At 48.2% G+C, this 16,784-nt stretch overlaps 1 protein-coding gene across 1 annotated transcript; it reads right to left on the reverse strand.

Annotated features, from left to right (window-relative positions):
* Positions 1-10,421: 10,421 nt before the first annotated feature.
* LOC121476004 (translation initiation factor IF-2-like) lies at positions 10,422-11,946 on the reverse strand. Its single transcript, XM_041729705.1, has 2 exons — positions 11,367-11,946; positions 10,422-10,501 (listed from the first exon to the last, which is right to left on the reverse strand). The coding sequence occupies exons 1-2, from the start codon at positions 11,929-11,931 to the stop codon at positions 10,437-10,439; spliced, it is 630 nt and encodes a 209-aa protein (XP_041585639.1). The 5' UTR covers positions 11,932-11,946; the 3' UTR covers positions 10,422-10,436.
* Between the last annotated feature and the right edge of the window lie 4,838 nt (positions 11,947-16,784).

The following is a 16,784-nucleotide window of genomic DNA, read 5'->3' on the forward strand; positions in this document are numbered from 1 at the left end:
GTTTCTGCTTAGGTCATGATATCTGAATCATTGTATCCAGCCCTGAATCAAGCTCCAGGCTCAGCACAGAGTCTGCTTCTCTCCCTCATCCTCTGCCCCTCCACCCGCTTCCACTCAGTCTCTCTCTCTCTCTCTCTCTCTCTCTCTCTCTCTTAAATAAATAAATAAATCATAAGGAAAAAAAGAAGAACCAAATGATAGAAATTTTAAATAGGAAAAAGCACAACATATCAGACATAAACAACTCCCAGCAAACAGGAAACAGCCCGGAAAGAATCAGTGAACTTGAATCTAGGCAGTGGAAATTAACTAAAATGAAATATAAAGAGAGAAGAATGTGGATGGGGAGGGGAGAACACAGTACTCAAGAACTCTGGGGCAACATCGGATGGTCAAAAGATGCATATAGTTGGAGTCTCAGAAGGAAAAAAGGAGAGAGTGGAAGGAAAACATTCAGAGAGATAATGGCTGAGGATTTTGAAAATTTAATGAAAGATAACAAATTACAGATGCAGGAATTCCAGAGAATCTCGAGTAGGAGAAATATAAAGCACATACATACCTAGATACACAGATCAAATACCAAAAACTAAAAATAGAAAGTAAATGTTAATGACAGCCAGAGAAAAAAATGTAATTTTATTTTAAAAGGGACACAAATAATTATCACCATGGATCTTGTCAGAATTTGTGCAAGTCAGAAGATAATGAAGAGATAATGAAGTACATTTTTATTTTTTTAAGGATTTTATTTATTTATTAAGGAGAGAGAAAGCACAGAGGCAGGAGGAGAAGCAAGCTCCCTGCTGCGTGGGGAGCCCAACAGGGGCTCAGTCCCAGGACCCTGAGTTCATGACCTGAGTTGAAGGCAGACGCTTAAGGAACTGAGCCACCCAAGCCCCTGGAGCGATATCTTTAAAGTACTGAAGAGAAGAGATATCAGCTCAGAATTCTATTCCAGTGAAAATAACCTTTCAGAAGCGAAGGTAAAATGAAGATTTTTGAAAGACAAAGACTGAGAGGCAACATTGCCAGACCTGTACAACGCAAAATGCTGAAAGAAAGTTATTTAGATGGAACATATTCGTAAGCAGATGAAACCTGGATTAACACAATGAAGATGAAAAGAAATTGTAAAACAAACAAAAAATGAAGGTAAATACAAAAAAACTTTATTCTTATTTTTAATCACTTTAAAAGAAAATAAATTATCTAAAGCAAAAATAGTAACATCATAGAGTTTATAACCTCTTTAGAAATAAAATGTATAACAAAAATAGCACACAGAATAGGAGCGAGGAAAGGGAAGTAGGCTATTGTAAGGCTTGTTCACCTGTATATGGAATGGTACATTATTATTCAAGGGTAGACTCTTATTAAGTTCAAGATGTATATTGTGAACCCCAAATCGACCACTAAAAACCTTTTAAAGTGGTACGATCAATAATTCCATAGTAGAATCGAATGGAATTATAATAAAATATAAGATTAATAAAAAATAACGCTTGAAAAGAGAAAAAAGTATAGGATCAGATCTCAAAAAAAAAAGAAAAAAACTGGTGAGGCAGTGCATTTAAATCCAGCCAGGGATCCCTGGGTGGCGCAGCGGTTTGGCGCCTGCCTTTGGCCCAGGGCGCGATCCTGGAGACCCGGGATCGAATCCCACATCGGGCTCCCGGTGCATGGAGCCTGCTTCTTCCTCCACCTGTGTCCCTGCCTCTCTCTCTCTCTCTCTGTGACTATCATAAATAAATTTAAAAAAATTATTAAAAAAAAATCCAGCCATATCGGTAGTTATATATAAATGGTGAATGATCTTGTTAAACATCCAATTAAAAGGCAGAGATTATCAAATAGGATTTTTAAATTTATTTTATTTTTTATTTTTAAAATATTTTATTTATTTATTTATAAGAGACACAGAGAGAGAGAGAGAGAGAGAGAGGCAGAGACACAGGCAGAGGGAGAAGCAAGCTCCATGCAGGGAGCCTGACACAGGACTCGATCCTGGGTCTCCAGAATCAGGCCCTGGGCTGAAGGTGGCACTAGACTGCTGAGTCCCCCGGGCTGCCCAAATAGGATTTTTAAAAAGATTCAATTATATGCTGTCTATAAGAATCTCACTTTCATTTATTTATTATTTTAAGAACCTCACTTTGTTGATTTATTTAAAAATTCCATTTATTTATTTGAAAGAGAGAGAACATGAGCAGGGGGAGAAGCAGAAGGAGAAGCAGGCTCCTTGCTGAGTAGGGAACCCAACATGGGACTCAATCCCAGGATCCTGCGATCATGACCTGAACCGAAGGCAGACGCTTAACCAACTGAGCCACCCAGGCACCTTATTTACTTATTTTTGAGTGTAGTTGACACAGTGTTACAGGAGTCTCAGGTATACCACATAATGATTCGACAAGTTTAAACATTATGCTATGCTCACCACAAGTGTAGCTACCATCTGTCACCATACAACTCTATTACCATATCACTGACTATATTCCTTATTCTGTGACTTTTATTCCCACAACTTATTCATTCCATAACTGGAAATCTGTATCTCCCCCTCCCCTTAACCCATTTTGCACACCTTCCCACTAGCTTCAGGCAACCACATTTTTTCTTTGAATTTAAAGCTCTGATTCTGCTTTTTGTTTGTTTGTTTTAGATTCCACATATGAGTGAAATCATATAGCATTTGGCTTTCTCAGTCTAACTTCTTTTACTTAGTATAATACCCTTTAGGTCCATCCATTTTGTTGCAAATGGCATGATCTCATCCTTTTTTATGGCTAGGTAATAATCCATTGTTTATATATACATCTTCCTTTTTTTGTTTATCCATTTGTTTATCACTGAACACTTAGGTTGCTTCTATAACTTGGCTACTGTTAATGCTGCAATAAACATAGTGGTGTATATATCCTTTCATAGTATTTTCATATCTTTGGGTAATACCCAGGAATGCCATTATTGGATCATATAGTATTTTTATTTTTAATTTTTGAGGAACCTCCATACTGTTTTCCACAGTGGTTATATCAATTTACATTCCCACCAACAGTATGCGAGGGTTCCTTTTTCTCCACATCCTTACCAACACTTGTTATTTCTTGTCTTTTTATTTTAGCCATTCTGACTGATGTGAGGTAATATCTTATTGTGGTTTTGATTTACATTTCCCTGATGATGAGCATCTTTTCAAGTGTCTCTTGATCATCTATATGTTAAGGACTTCACTTTAAATATAAAAACATATAGGTTAAAAAGGGATGGAATAAGTTACACCATGCAAACTCTAACCAAACAGTAATCAAAAGAAAGTTGATGACTATATTAATATCAGGCAAAATAGATTTCAGAACAAGGAATATTACCAGAAATAGAGAGGGATATTATATAATGATAAAGGGGCCAATTTATCAAGAAAATATAATAATCCTAAATAAATAGAACCTAATAACAGATCTCCAAAATACATGAAGCAATATCTGATAGAATTGAAAGAAAAAATAGATAAATCCACAATTAAAGTTGGAGACTTCATATTTCCTCTCTCCATTCAGCAACTGATAGAACAAGTAGACAGAAAATCACAAGGATTTAGAAAATCCAAACAACAATATCAAACAACTTGACTGAACTTTATCAGTGTGCTGGACACTACACAGCATCAGCAGAATTAACACTCATTTCAAGTGTACATTAAAGATTTAGCAGGGGGAGAGGTTTGCCAAGACATACCATATTACCATATTCTACCCATGAAAAAAACTTCAACAAATTTAAAAGAAATGAAATCATATGAAGTATGTTTCCTAATGAAAATGGAATCATATTAGAAATCAATAACAAAAAGACAACTGAAAAACCCCCAAATATTTGGAAACAACATACTTCTAAACAACCAATGGGTAAAAGAAAGTACAAAAGAAATTTTAAAACTGAATGAAAATGAATTTTGAACTGAATGAAAATGAAAACACAACTTATCAAAATTTATGGGGTACAGATAGAGTAGTTCATAGAGGGAAATTTATAGCATTAAATGCTCATGTTAGAAAATAAGAAAGGCTTGGCATCAATAAACTAAGCTTAAGAAAAAGAATAAGTGATATCCAAAACAAGTCAAAGGACGGAAATAATAAAGAGCAGAAATAAATGAAATTGAAAACACAAAAAATAACTGAAAACTAAAGGTTTTTTTTTTTTCTTAAGATTTACTTTACTTATTCATGAGACACACACACACAGAGAGAGGCAGAGACATAGGCAGAGAGAGAAGCGGGCTCCACACAGGGAGCCCAATGTGGGACTTCATCCTGGGACTCCAGGATCAAGCCCTGGGCCGAAGGCAGACTCAACTGCTGAGCCACCCAGGCGTCCTGAAACTAAAGATTGTTATTGGAAAAATAGATAAGATTGATAAACTTCTAGTCAGACTGGTAAGGAGAAAAAAGAAAAGAAAAAATTGCCAATATTAGGAATGAAAAAGAGACATAACTACAGATCCTGTAGATATTAAAAGGACAATGAGTGCTTATGATCAACTGTGTGTCAATATATTTGATATCTTAGTTGAAATGTCCTAAGGGAGGGGTGTCCGAGTAGCCAAGCCATTTCTTCTCCTATCTGTGTCTGGCATAATACTGAGGTTTGTGTGGACAAGAAGAGAAGTACAGACCACAGAATGTCTAAACTGCTGTAGAGAACAATCCTCCAGCATCAAAGGGTTAGGTTGGCAGAGGCCACAGTGGGCTAGCACCTCGGTCCAAATTCCCCTGAGTTTATTTTCAGGCCTGAACCTCTTTCTCAATACCAGGTACACAAGAAGTGACAACCATGACATAATTCTGGGGATTGCCCAATGGCAATGTCGGAAAATCCCCAGATTTTTTCTATCCTTCCTGTCCAAGTCACCTTCACAACACTGTTCCAGTACAGGACTGAAGGGGTAGCTTAGCTTCTTTCTTTCTGCCTCTCTCCGTTCTTCCCTTTGTCCCTTCCATCCAGGCCCAGGTGAATTAGAACAAGTGAGGGCTTTGGCATTTTATGTTAGGATACCAGTCTCAGCCCCTTTTCTCACTATCGCCTCTCTAAGCCTCTCTGTTTCTTCATCTTTACTTTAAACTTGTAAACTCATATCTCCAGGGTTCTGAAAGTTAAATAACTGGTACGTACAAGGTCAGGGCTAAATTCATTTCAATTTCTGGTCTCTTTCTTTAAAGATTCCCTTCCTTGAAAACTCCAATGAGGATGGTACTACCTCTTCTCAATTTGACCTTGGAAGTTCAAAAGCTCCAGGAGGGTTGGGACTGAGTCTGACTTCTCTTCACTATTATATCTCTATACCTGCACAGGTCTTGGCAAAGAGCATGTACACGATAAATGTGTTGAATGAGTGAATAAATGAACGATGACAAAAGTTATTCTGGGTAGCATGAGCTGTAATACAGAATCCCAAACTGTATTTTCTAGGTTGTAAGAGTGCATGTAATTGCAGAACCAGGGAGCGGGCAATGAAATGAGTAAGATCCAGTCTTTACCCTTGAGGAAGTCAATACATTTTTTTTTTTTCTGATGCCTTCCTTATACCAGGTCTCATGCTAAGTGATTTGAATCAGCTTTGTGTTTGCCTACAGTCAGATGGGAGAGAGAGGAATCTAGACAGATGAATTATACAAACTGTTTCTCCAAAATGTGTGCTTCTCCAAACTATATACCTCTCCAAGCAGATTCCTAGCCCAGGTCCCAGTGTTAAAGTGGAAGTGGAAGTTAAACAAACAAACAAACAAACAAACAAACAAACAAAACAAACAAAAATAAGGCTTCTTGAAGGAAGATGTGTAAAGATAGTAAGGATGGGCAGGGTGCAGAAAAGGAGATGCTTTTCAGTTCAAGAAGGGGAAAGGGCACCTCAGTTCAAAGCACTTCAGTTCAAGAGCACAGTGTGAGCAAAGACCCCGAAGGGGAAAGTTCATTCAAGGACACAGCAAGTGACCTGATATGATCAGAGAGCTGAATCCATATCAGAGAGAGACATAGAGGAAGGCTGGAGAGAGTAGTAGGAGCAGGATCACATGAGGTCTTGAATGCCATGTTAAGGAGCTTGGGCCTCATCCTAAAGCTATGGGAGCCACAGTGAGAATGGTTGAGTTGCATGTTCTAAAGATCATTCTGGGGGTCAGTGTAGAGCACAAGGATGGAGACATGGATCAGTGAAGAGGCTAGTAGAGCTTGCCTCCCTCTAGTCTCCCACTGTTTCTCCAGCCAAACACGATCCTCACACACATTTCTAGTCTCCTTTGACTTCCAGGACCTTTGCTTTTCATTATGGTTTTCCTTTGGGAACTGTGGTCATGCTGAGGTGCCTGTTTGTGTTTTCTTGTGCTCCCCAGTTTCCCTAGTTTCTCTGGGCATTTCACTCTTCCCTCCATTACATAATGGCTTTTGGACAGCTTGCCCCATTTCCAGGTAAACCTGTCTTCTCAGTCATTAGCATCAGTCATAATACTTCTATTGATAACAACATTTGTCGAATGCTATACACCAGCCTCTGTTCTAGGCACTTTATATTATTTTAGCCCTTACAATCCTAGGAAGGAGGTACTTTTATTCCCATTTGGATGGAGCACAGGGAAAAGTGGGGCTCAAACACGTAAAGCAACGGTGACAGGTTGCAAGGTTAGGGCTTATTCAGTCTGGGGCTTGGGTCAAGGTCAAGGTGCATATGGATTAGGAGAAGTGCCTTGTCCAGGTATACTTCTTCTACTTACTACAAAAATGATCCATTAGCAGACGTGTCCTAAGCCCCTGCTCAGTGAGATGGATGTGACCAGGGTCCCACCTCTCTAGGGGCTATATTTTGCTCCTGGCCTGGGGAGCATGGGCCTTGCCATCTCCAGTGAGTTGCATCCCCTGTCCCAGCATTCACTATTCTGCACTGAGAGTGTTTTCAGCTGTGTCCCTAGAGCCCCAGCAATTGGAGTGTAGGGGCTACCCAAAGGAGAGGCTGACCATGTGGAATCCTGGGCTACCCCTGCTGAACTAGAGCAGCTGCCCTCATCTGCTCCCGAACAAGGCTGGATTTGAAGAAAGGATTTCGCTGCTAAAGAAAGCTGGGAAAACGACTGCTGAATAGTAACAGTCTTTTTAAAAACAGAATTGAGGTATAACATTAGTTTCAGGTATACAAGATAATCCTCTATATGTATATATTGCAAAATGATCACCATAGTAAGTCTAGTTAACATTTATCCTCACACATAGCTATTTTTTTTAATGTGTCTGCTTCTTCCCTCAGAAAGTAGGCTCCTGGGGAGCAGAGGCTGCACCCAGACCAGCACCAGGCTGGGAGGATCTCAGGGAAGGTGAGCCACACAAGATGCCCAAGGAGCTCTCTATGCACCATAAGGTTTGTCCCCCTTCCCTGCAGGGGAACAGTCTTGGGAGAAATTGAGTAAGAAACTTGCAGACAGATGACGCAAGGGGAACTTTCAGTACATATTGCAACAGAGAATTCTAAAATGGGGCCTGGGCTGTTGTGATGGCTTGTTCCCAAGGGTCTCAGCCCTGCTCCTCACCAGCTGGCCAGACCTGTCACACAAAATGTGGCCAAAGGCTATTATTGCCCAGTCCTCCCTAATGCTTGGCCTTGGAGCTGGGAAGCTTGAAACCTGAAGACATCTTTCATCATCCGTGTGGGTCTTCTGCCCTATGTCCATGTCACCAAATCCTGGAGATTCTAAAACCTCAGCATTTTCTTCAGCCTTCTTACCTTTGGCCCTGCTATCACTTTAGCTTAGCCTGTGGCATCCTCATCTCTCCCTCCCTCCTTCTTTCTTCTCTTCTTCCTTCCTTCCTTTCTTCCATCCAGCATTACCCACATCCCTCCTATAGGCCAGGCCCAGCATTGGTATTGGGACATAAAGCCCTCTGATTCCACCTTCGCCCTCCAGTAGCCTCTCCTGGCCAAGACAGCTGTGTAAACATTAAGAGTACAGGTGCTCTGAAAGAGAAAAGCCAGGGGTCTGATGGGGACACAGAGCTGAGAGATCCTCTGAGGGTCATGTGCTGCATACCTTCCATTTACCCTCCTGGGCCCCCACTCTTTACCTTTCTCTATCCTGCACACTTCCTGAATTCTCTGTATGGACTGCACTATTTGGCTTCCTTACCTTCTGGCTGATGGGCAGCCCTGAAGGAGACTGGAAGGAGGGACAGAGAGGGACCCTGCCAGGTCACCCCTTCCAGGGTTTCTATCAGGCAGCCTGCTCTACATAGCTCCCACCCTGCTTGGCTTCCTCCTTTTGGAAATTCAAGCCACATCCCCCCCTGCCCCACCACCACAGTGTTACTAACCTTGGGGTACTGCACCATCTCTTGAGTTTCCTCTACAACCTGCCTATATTTTTGCAAAGTTTTGGTATTAAAATTTCCTCAAGCTACCCAATGACAGAGAAGTTGTCTCCTGCAGGGACACTGGCTGATACCAGACATAGGTTGTCAGGAAGGATGCCATGGAGGTGATAGCCGAAGGTGTTCTTGTTTGGACAATGATCTTTCTAGAGCACAAAACTAACTGACTGTCACCCCTGCTAAAATCCTTTATGGCTCCCCATTGCTCTGAGGATAAAGTCCAGACTCCTTTGCCTGGCATCTAAGACTGTCCACCATCTGGCTCTTGATGATCAACAGCATGTGGTTAGGTCACTCAGGAGGACAGTTGGGGACTTGGAGGGAGGGGAAGCAGTTCCAATAGGGGTGCAGTCATGCCACAAAGCAGCCCCACCAGGCAAATTCCTGGCCGAGGAAGGAGGAGTGGGTGAGACCACAGGGCCATGCCAAGATCTCCTCGCCCACCCTCTCTGAGTGAGCTGAGCACGGGGAATGCGTTTGACCCAGACTGGCCCTAGCCTTGGGCACGAGAACTGGCTCAAATCCTGGCCCCCACACTGACATCTGGAAAGCTCTTCAATTCTCTGAAAATCAGTTCTCCTAACTGCAAAATGGGAATAATCTCACAGAGCTACGGGGGAAGTTTAAAGGAGGTAATGCTTGCGAATTTGCTTTTGTTAAATAGTTCTAGTATCGGGGCTGGACCCTCCCCAACCTCATGAGTCAGGGAAAGCACATGGGCTAAAGGTTCAGGAAGGCTTGAATGTAAATCCCAGCTTTACTACTTCCTCACTTTGTAATCCTTAACAAATCACTTTACCTCTCTGGGCGAAGTGGGGTAATAATTACCCCCTGCAGAGCAGCTATAAGGATTGAGCAAGTGCATACAGAATAGAGCCTGGCATAGAGTAGGGTACTTGGTAAATGTTTGGTTTTGCCTTTCTCCTCGTGCCTCTCTTAAGGCAAGTGTCTTCTCTGCCTTGCGGGCTGGCCCCAGTGCAGTAGAGGGAGGGGCTAAGGCTGCTGTTGCTCTAAGGAGTCTCAGGTGTGCAAATGTCCAACCCCCACAAATTACAAAGCTGCACCCATAATTCCCAACGGCAACACAATACTGGTGACTGAGGATGGGTGGGGTGTGATGGGACACATCACCTTTGGTGAAGCCCACCTTGGTCAACTCCTGCTTGGCAGCTTGACCTGGCCTCTCTATCCCTTTGATAGAGAGGGTTTGGTCAAAGCACCCACGGGCTGAGTAGGGAGAAGATAAAGGAAATGTGACTCAGTTTCCAGAGCCATCCTGCTCACATACTGTAGGAAGAGCAGGGCAGACCATTGCAGACAGGAATGTAAGGATGTTAGGATGTGCGGGGAGGGGGCCAGGAGAAGTCAGTGCCTGGCATGAGTCCCCCATGCTCACCTCATGCAGGAGACAACAGTCTGAGGACAAAGAAAGCTGCCACATGTGTGTGAAGGGCCAAATTGGAGCTACATTTTACTATTCCCCAAGCCCCCACCATACCACCAATCCACCTGCTCGCTCTTTTTTTCTTTCTTTCTTTCTTTCTTTCTTTCTTTCTTTCTTTCTTTCTTTCTTTCTTTTCTTTCTTTCTTTCTTTTAAAAGATTTTATTTATTCATGAGAGACACACAGAGAGAGGCAGAGACACAGGCAGAGGGAGAAGCAGGCTCCTCACAGGGAGCCCAATGTGGGACTCCATCCCCAGACTGGGATCACACCCTGAGCCAAAGGCAGATGCTCAACCGCTGAACCACCCAGGAGTCCTTCACCTGCTCTTTCTAACCCTCCAATCAAGGTACTCTTCTCTCCATACCTCTCTTTTGGTCCATGCCCCACAGGATGAAGTCCAAGTGTCTTGGCAGGATTACAAGGCCCTTCAGATCTGGTCCCTGTACATCTGTGCAGGCTTGACTTCTATTCCCCTGCCTGCATTCCTCTTCTAGCCACACCAGGGCGCTCAGGGGGCCCATCTCCAGGCCTTCACTCATGCCGTGGCCTCTGCCTGGATGCCCTTCTCCTTCCTCTCAGCCTGGCATAAACAAATTGATCTTCTCTGGTCCAGTGGCAAATGGCATCTGGCAACACAATACTGGTGGAAGGAGTATTCCCAGTTTAAGACGTTATGTAAAAAAACAAAACAAAAACAAAAACAAAAACAAAAACAAAACAAAAAGACGTTATGTCTGTCCTTCTGCCTTGCAGACTCAATCTGCAACACTACTGATCAATGGGCAATGAAGATAATTTTGAAACATATGCCTGACACTATGCAAGGCTTTTTTTTTTAAATGTCTTACCTCACTTAGTTCTTTTTTTTTTTTTTTAAAGATTTTATTTATTCATGAGAGACAGAGAGAAGCAGAGACATAGGCAGAAGGAGAAGCACACTCCCTGAAGGAGCCGGATGTGGGACTCGATCCCAAGACCCTGGGATCACCACCTGAGCTGAAGGCAGATAGATGCTCAACCACTGAACCACTGAGGGGTCCCATCTCATTTAGTTCTCAAAGCATCTCTCTCTCTCTCTCTCTCTCTCTCACACACACACACACACAAATAATTATTATTCCCATTTTACAGATATGGAAACAGGTTGAAGGAAGGCAGGGCCAGAGTGCAAAGCTGCTGTGCGCGAACTTCCCCAGGAAGCGCATCCAGTGCCAGCGGAAGCAGGGGCCTCTGTCCTCTGTCCCAGCACTGCCAACAGCACCTGTGGGTGGCGGTCTCTGGCCCCCGCCCCCTCACCCACGTGAGCATCCCTCCCGCAGGGACCGGGCCGGCTGGGCTGGGGCCGCGGCAGCCCGCAGGGCAGAGACGCTCTGTGGGGTCTCCTGATAACCGGATGTTAGGGTAGAGCCAGCGTGGGTGGCTTAGGCCCCTGCACCGCCACCGGAGGCAGGACCGCGGCATCTTGGCCGCGTGCGGGCGTGCAAGGGGGCCACGGGCACACGCACCGGCGGAGGCGCTCGTCCGGCCGCACGTGCTGGGCGTCGGGGCCCAGGAGCCGCGGGGGCGCCGGGGGGCAGCGGCCGAGCGCGCGGGGAGCAGCCCCGGAGCCCGCGCCCCGGGGCCCCGAGGACGAGGGGCGGGGGTGGAACGGCCGGCCCCGCCCAGCCCGCGTCGGGCCGCCCGCTGTGAGGTGATAAAGCGCCGCGCTCCCGGCGCCCGAGCGCAGTGGCCGCCGCCGACGGCCCGCTCTCGGCTGCTGCTCGGGCTGCGACGGGCGCCGAGCCCCGCTCCCCGCGCCGCGTCCGCCGTCCCCCGACCCCCGAGCTCGGCGCGAAGCCCTGGCCCCGGCGGCCGGGGCATGGGCCAGGGGCGCGGGGCCGTGAGCTGCAGCGGCTCAGCATGAAGACCCTCATAGCCGCCTACTCGGGGGTCCTGCGAGGTGAGCGGGGGGGGGGCAGCGGGGCCTCGGCCGCCCCCATCCCGGGGGGGCAGTGGGGAGGGGTGTCTGCGGGGCCCCGGCGCCCCCATCCCGAGGCGAGGGGTGGGCAGCGGGGCCTCGGCCGCCCTCATCCCGGGGGGGGGGTGTCTGCGGGGCCTCGGCGCCCCCATCCCGGGGGGGGTTGTCTGCGGGGCCTCGGCGCCCCCATCCCGGGGGGGGGTTGTCTGCGGGGCCTCGGCCGCCCCCATCCCGGGGGGGTTGTCTGCGGGGCCTCGGCCGCCCCCATCCCGGGGGGGGTTGTCTGCGGGGCCTCGGCGCCCCCATCCCGGGGGGGGGTTGTCTGCGGGGCCTCGGCGCCCCCATCCCGGGGGGGGGGTGTCTGCGGGGCCTCGGCGCCCCCATCCCGGGGGGGGGTTGTCTGCGGGGCCTCGGCCGCCCCCATCCCGGGGGGGTTGTCTGCGGGGCCTCGGCCGCCCCCATCCCGGGGGGGGTTGTCTGCGGGGCCTCGGCGCCCCCATCCCGGGGGGGGGTTGTCTGCGGGGCCTCGGCGCCCCCATCCCGAGGCGAGGGGTGGGCAGCGGGGCCTCGGCGCCCCCATCCCGGGGGGGGTTGTCTGCGGGGCCTCGGCGCCCCCATCCCGGGGGGGGTTGTCTGCGGGGCCTCGGCGCCCCCATCCCGGGGGGGGGTTGTCTGCGGGGCCTCGGCGCCCCCATCCCGCGGGGGGCGGTCTGCGGGCCTCGGCCGCTCCCATTCCTGGTGGGAAGCCGCGGGAGGTTTCCGGGGAAAGGACGACGGGACGAGGGCTCCCGGGGAGGCAGGAGTGTGTGCTCAAGACGGGAGTGCGAGGGCACGTAGGTGGAGGGCTGGCCCGCCTGCAGGCTGAGGTCCCAACCCCGTTCCTCTCCGAAAGCGGCGCCCTGCCCCAGCCTCAGGGTCAGGGAAGAGGCCAGGATCCCGGGGACCTGACAGGCGCAGGCGGCATGGTAGTCAGTTCATGCTGGCTCTGGCACTGAGTTTTTGCCACCTCTGTTACATCACTTTCCTTCCCCCAGCTTGTTTTCCCCGGTGTGTGACATGAGGTTGATATTTAACAAGCCTTCCCCAACCCCGAGCACTGGCCACACTGGCCCTGTTCCCTGGCAGTTCCCTCCTCTGTCTTCTCATCAGATGGAACAAGCCCTGAGCGACTGGATGGGGCAGAGTGGCAGGGTTTTGCAATCCCCCGAAACAGCCACCAGCTGGGGAAGGTGCCTGGCTGGTGACAGGTGTGCCACACTGTCGTCTGCCCTACTTCCATCCTGGAGGCCCCGGGCTGGGGAGCCCACTCAGCAGCAACGCACCCTTAGAAAGTGGAGAGGAGGACCGGGGTACCCTCCAGGAGGCCCAGGCCCCTCTTCCGCCAGCGTGGAATCGTGGAATCGAGGCCCTTGGTGAATATATAATCATTCACGTATAGGTAGAGAAATTGATGGCAAGAGGCATGACCTTCCTGAGGTTTCCTTAACAGAAGCCTTGGCCAGGGAAGACACTTGGGAAGTCACCACAGCTGTCCTTGGTCTATGTGCGTCTTGAAGTTTCCCTCCCTCCTTCTTTCTTCTCTTCTTCCTTCCTTCCTTTCTTCCATCCAGCATTACCCACATCCCTCCTATAGGCCAGGCCCAGCATTGGTATTGGGACATAAAGCCCTCTGATTCCACCTTCGCCCTCCAGTAGCCTCTCCTGGCCAAGACAGCTGTGTAAACATTAAGAGTACAGGTCTCTGAAAGAGAAAAGCCAGGGTCTGATGGGGACACAGAGCTGAGAGATCCTCTGAGGGTCATGTGCTGCATACCTTCCATTTACCCTCCTGGGCCCCCACTCTTTACCTTTCTCTATCCTGCACACTTCCTGAATTCTCTGTATGGACTGCACTATTTGGCTTCCTTACCTTCTGGCTGATGGGCAGCCCTGAAGGAGACTGGAAGGAGGGACAGAGAGGGACCCTGCCAGGTCACCCCTTCCAGGGTTTCTATCAGGCAGCCTGCTCTACATAGCTCCACCCTGCTTGGCTTCCTCCTTTTGGAAATTCAAGCCACATCCCCCCCTGCCCCACCACCACAGTGTTACTAACCTTGGGGTACTGCACCATCTCTTGAGTTTCCTCTACAACCTGCCTATATTTTTGCAAAGTTTTGGTATTAAAATTTCCTCAAGCTACCCAATGACAGAGAAGTTGTCTCCTGCAGGGACACTGGCTGATACCAGACATAGGTTGTCAGGAAGGATGCCATGGAGGTGATAGCCGAAGGTGTTCTTGTTTGGACAATGATCTTTCTAGAGCACAAAACTAACTGACTGTCACCCCTGCTAAAATCCTTTATGGCTCCCCATTGCTCTGAGGATAAAGTCCAGACTCCTTTGCCTGGCATCTAAGACTGTCCACCATCTGGCTCTTGATGATCAACAGCATGTGGTTAGGTCACTCAGGAGGACAGTTGGGGACTTGGAGGGAGGGGAAGCAGTTCCAATAGGGGTGCAGTCATGCCACAAAGCAGCCCCACCAGGCAAATTCCTGGCCGAGGAAGGAGGAGTGGGTGAGACCACAGGGCCATGCCAAGATCTCCTCGCCCACCCTCTCTGAGTGAGCTGAGCACGGGGAATGCGTTTGACCCAGACTGGCCCTAGCCTTGGGCACGAGAACTGGCTCAAATCCTGGCCCCCACACTGACATCTGGAAAGCTCTTCAATTCTCTGAAAATCAGTTCTCCTAACTGCAAAATGGGAATAATCTCACAGAGCTACGGGGGAAGTTTAAAGGAGGTAATGCTTGCGAATTTGCTTTTGTTAAATAGTTCTAGTATCGGGGCTGGACCCTCCCCAACCTCATGAGTCAGGGAAAGCACATGGGCTAAAGGTTCAGGAAGGCTTGAATGTAAATCCCAGCTTTACTACTTCCTCACTTTGTAATCCTTAACAAATCACTTTACCTCTCTGGGCGAAGTGGGGTAATAATTACCCCCTGCAGAGCAGCTATAAGGATTGAGCAAGTGCATACAGAATAGAGCCTGGCATAGAGTAGGGTACTTGGTAAATGTTTGGTTTTGCCTTTCTCCTCGTGCCTCTCTTAAGGCAAGTGTCTTCTCTGCCTTGCGGGCTGGCCCCAGTGCAGTAGAGGGAGGGGCTAAGGCTGCTGTTGCTCTAAGGAGTCTCAGGTGTGCAAATGTCCAACCCCCACAAATTACAAAGCTGCACCCATAATTCCCAACGGCAACACAATACTGGTGACTGAGGATGGGTGGGGTGTGATGGGACACATCACCTTTGGTGAAGCCCACCTTGGTCAACTCCTGCTTGGCAGCTTGACCTGGCCTCTCTATCCCTTTGATAGAGAGGGTTTGGTCAAAGCACCCACGGGCTGAGTAGGGAGAAGATAAAGGAAATGTGACTCAGTTTCCAGAGCCATCCTGCTCACATACTGTAGGAAGAGCAGGGCAGACCATTGCAGACAGGAATGTAAGGATGTTAGGATGTGCGGGGAGGGGGCCAGGAGAAGTCAGTGCCTGGCATGAGTCCCCCATGCTCACCTCATGCAGGAGACAACAGTCTGAGGACAAAGAAAGCTGCCACATGTGTGTGAAGGGCCAAATTGGAGCTACATTTTACTATTCCCCAAGCCCCCACCATACCACCAATCCACCTGCTCGCTCTTTTTTTCTTTCTTTCTTTCTTTCTTTCTTTCTTTCTTTCTTTCTTTCTTTCTTTCTTTCTTTTCTTTCTTTCTTTCTTTTAAAAGATTTTATTTATTCATGAGAGACACACAGAGAGAGGCAGAGACACAGGCAGAGGGAGAAGCAGGCTCCTCACAGGGAGCCCAATGTGGGACTCCATCCCCAGACTGGGATCACACCCTGAGCCAAAGGCAGATGCTCAACCGCTGAACCACCCAGGAGTCCTTCACCTGCTCTTTCTAACCCTCCAATCAAGGTACTCTTCTCTCCATACCTCTCTTTTGGTCCATGCCCCACAGGATGAAGTCCAAGTGTCTTGGCAGGATTACAAGGCCCTTCAGATCTGGTCCCTGTACATCTGTGCAGGCTTGACTTCTATTCCCCTGCCTGCATTCCTCTTCTAGCCACACCAGGGCGCTCAGGGGGCCCATCTCCAGGCCTTCACTCATGCCGTGGCCTCTGCCTGGATGCCCTTCTCCTTCCTCTCAGCCTGGCATAAACAAATTGATCTTCTCTGGTCCAGTGGCAAATGGCATCTGGCAACACAATACTGGTGGAAGGAGTATTCCCAGTTTAAGACGTTATGTAAAAAAACAAAACAAAAACAAAAACAAAAACAAAAACAAAACAAAAAGACGTTATGTCTGTCCTTCTGCCTTGCAGACTCAATCTGCAACACTACTGATCAATGGGCAATGAAGATAATTTTGAAACATATGCCTGACACTATGCAAGGCTTTTTTTTTTTAAATGTCTTACCTCACTTAGTTCTTTTTTTTTTTTTTTAAAGATTTTATTTATTCATGAGAGACAGAGAGAAGCAGAGACATAGGCAGAAGGAGAAGCACACTCCCTGAAGGAGCCGGATGTGGGACTCGATCCCAAGACCCTGGGATCACCACCTGAGCTGAAGGCAGATAGATGCTCAACCACTGAACCACCGAGGGGTCCCATCTCATTTAGTTCTCAAAGCATCTCTCTCTCTCTCTCTCTCTCTCTCACACACACACACACACAAATAATCATTATTCCCATTTTACAGATATGGAAACAGGTTGAAGGAAGGCAGGGCCAGAGTGCAAAGCTGCTGTGCGCGAACTTCCCCAGGAAGCGCATCCAGTGCCAGCGGAAGCAGGGGCCTCTGTCCTCTGTCCCAGCACTGCCAACAGCACCTGTGGGTGGCGGTCTCTGGCCCCCGCCCCCTCACCCACGTGAGCATCCCTCCCGCAGGGACCGGGCCGGCTGGGCTGGGGCCGCGGCAGCCCGCAGGGCAGAGA

Source organism: Vulpes lagopus, chromosome 15, assembly GCF_018345385.1.
Source record: "Vulpes lagopus strain Blue_001 chromosome 15, ASM1834538v1, whole genome shotgun sequence".
Classification (NCBI taxonomy): Eukaryota; Metazoa; Chordata; class Mammalia; order Carnivora; family Canidae; genus Vulpes; species Vulpes lagopus.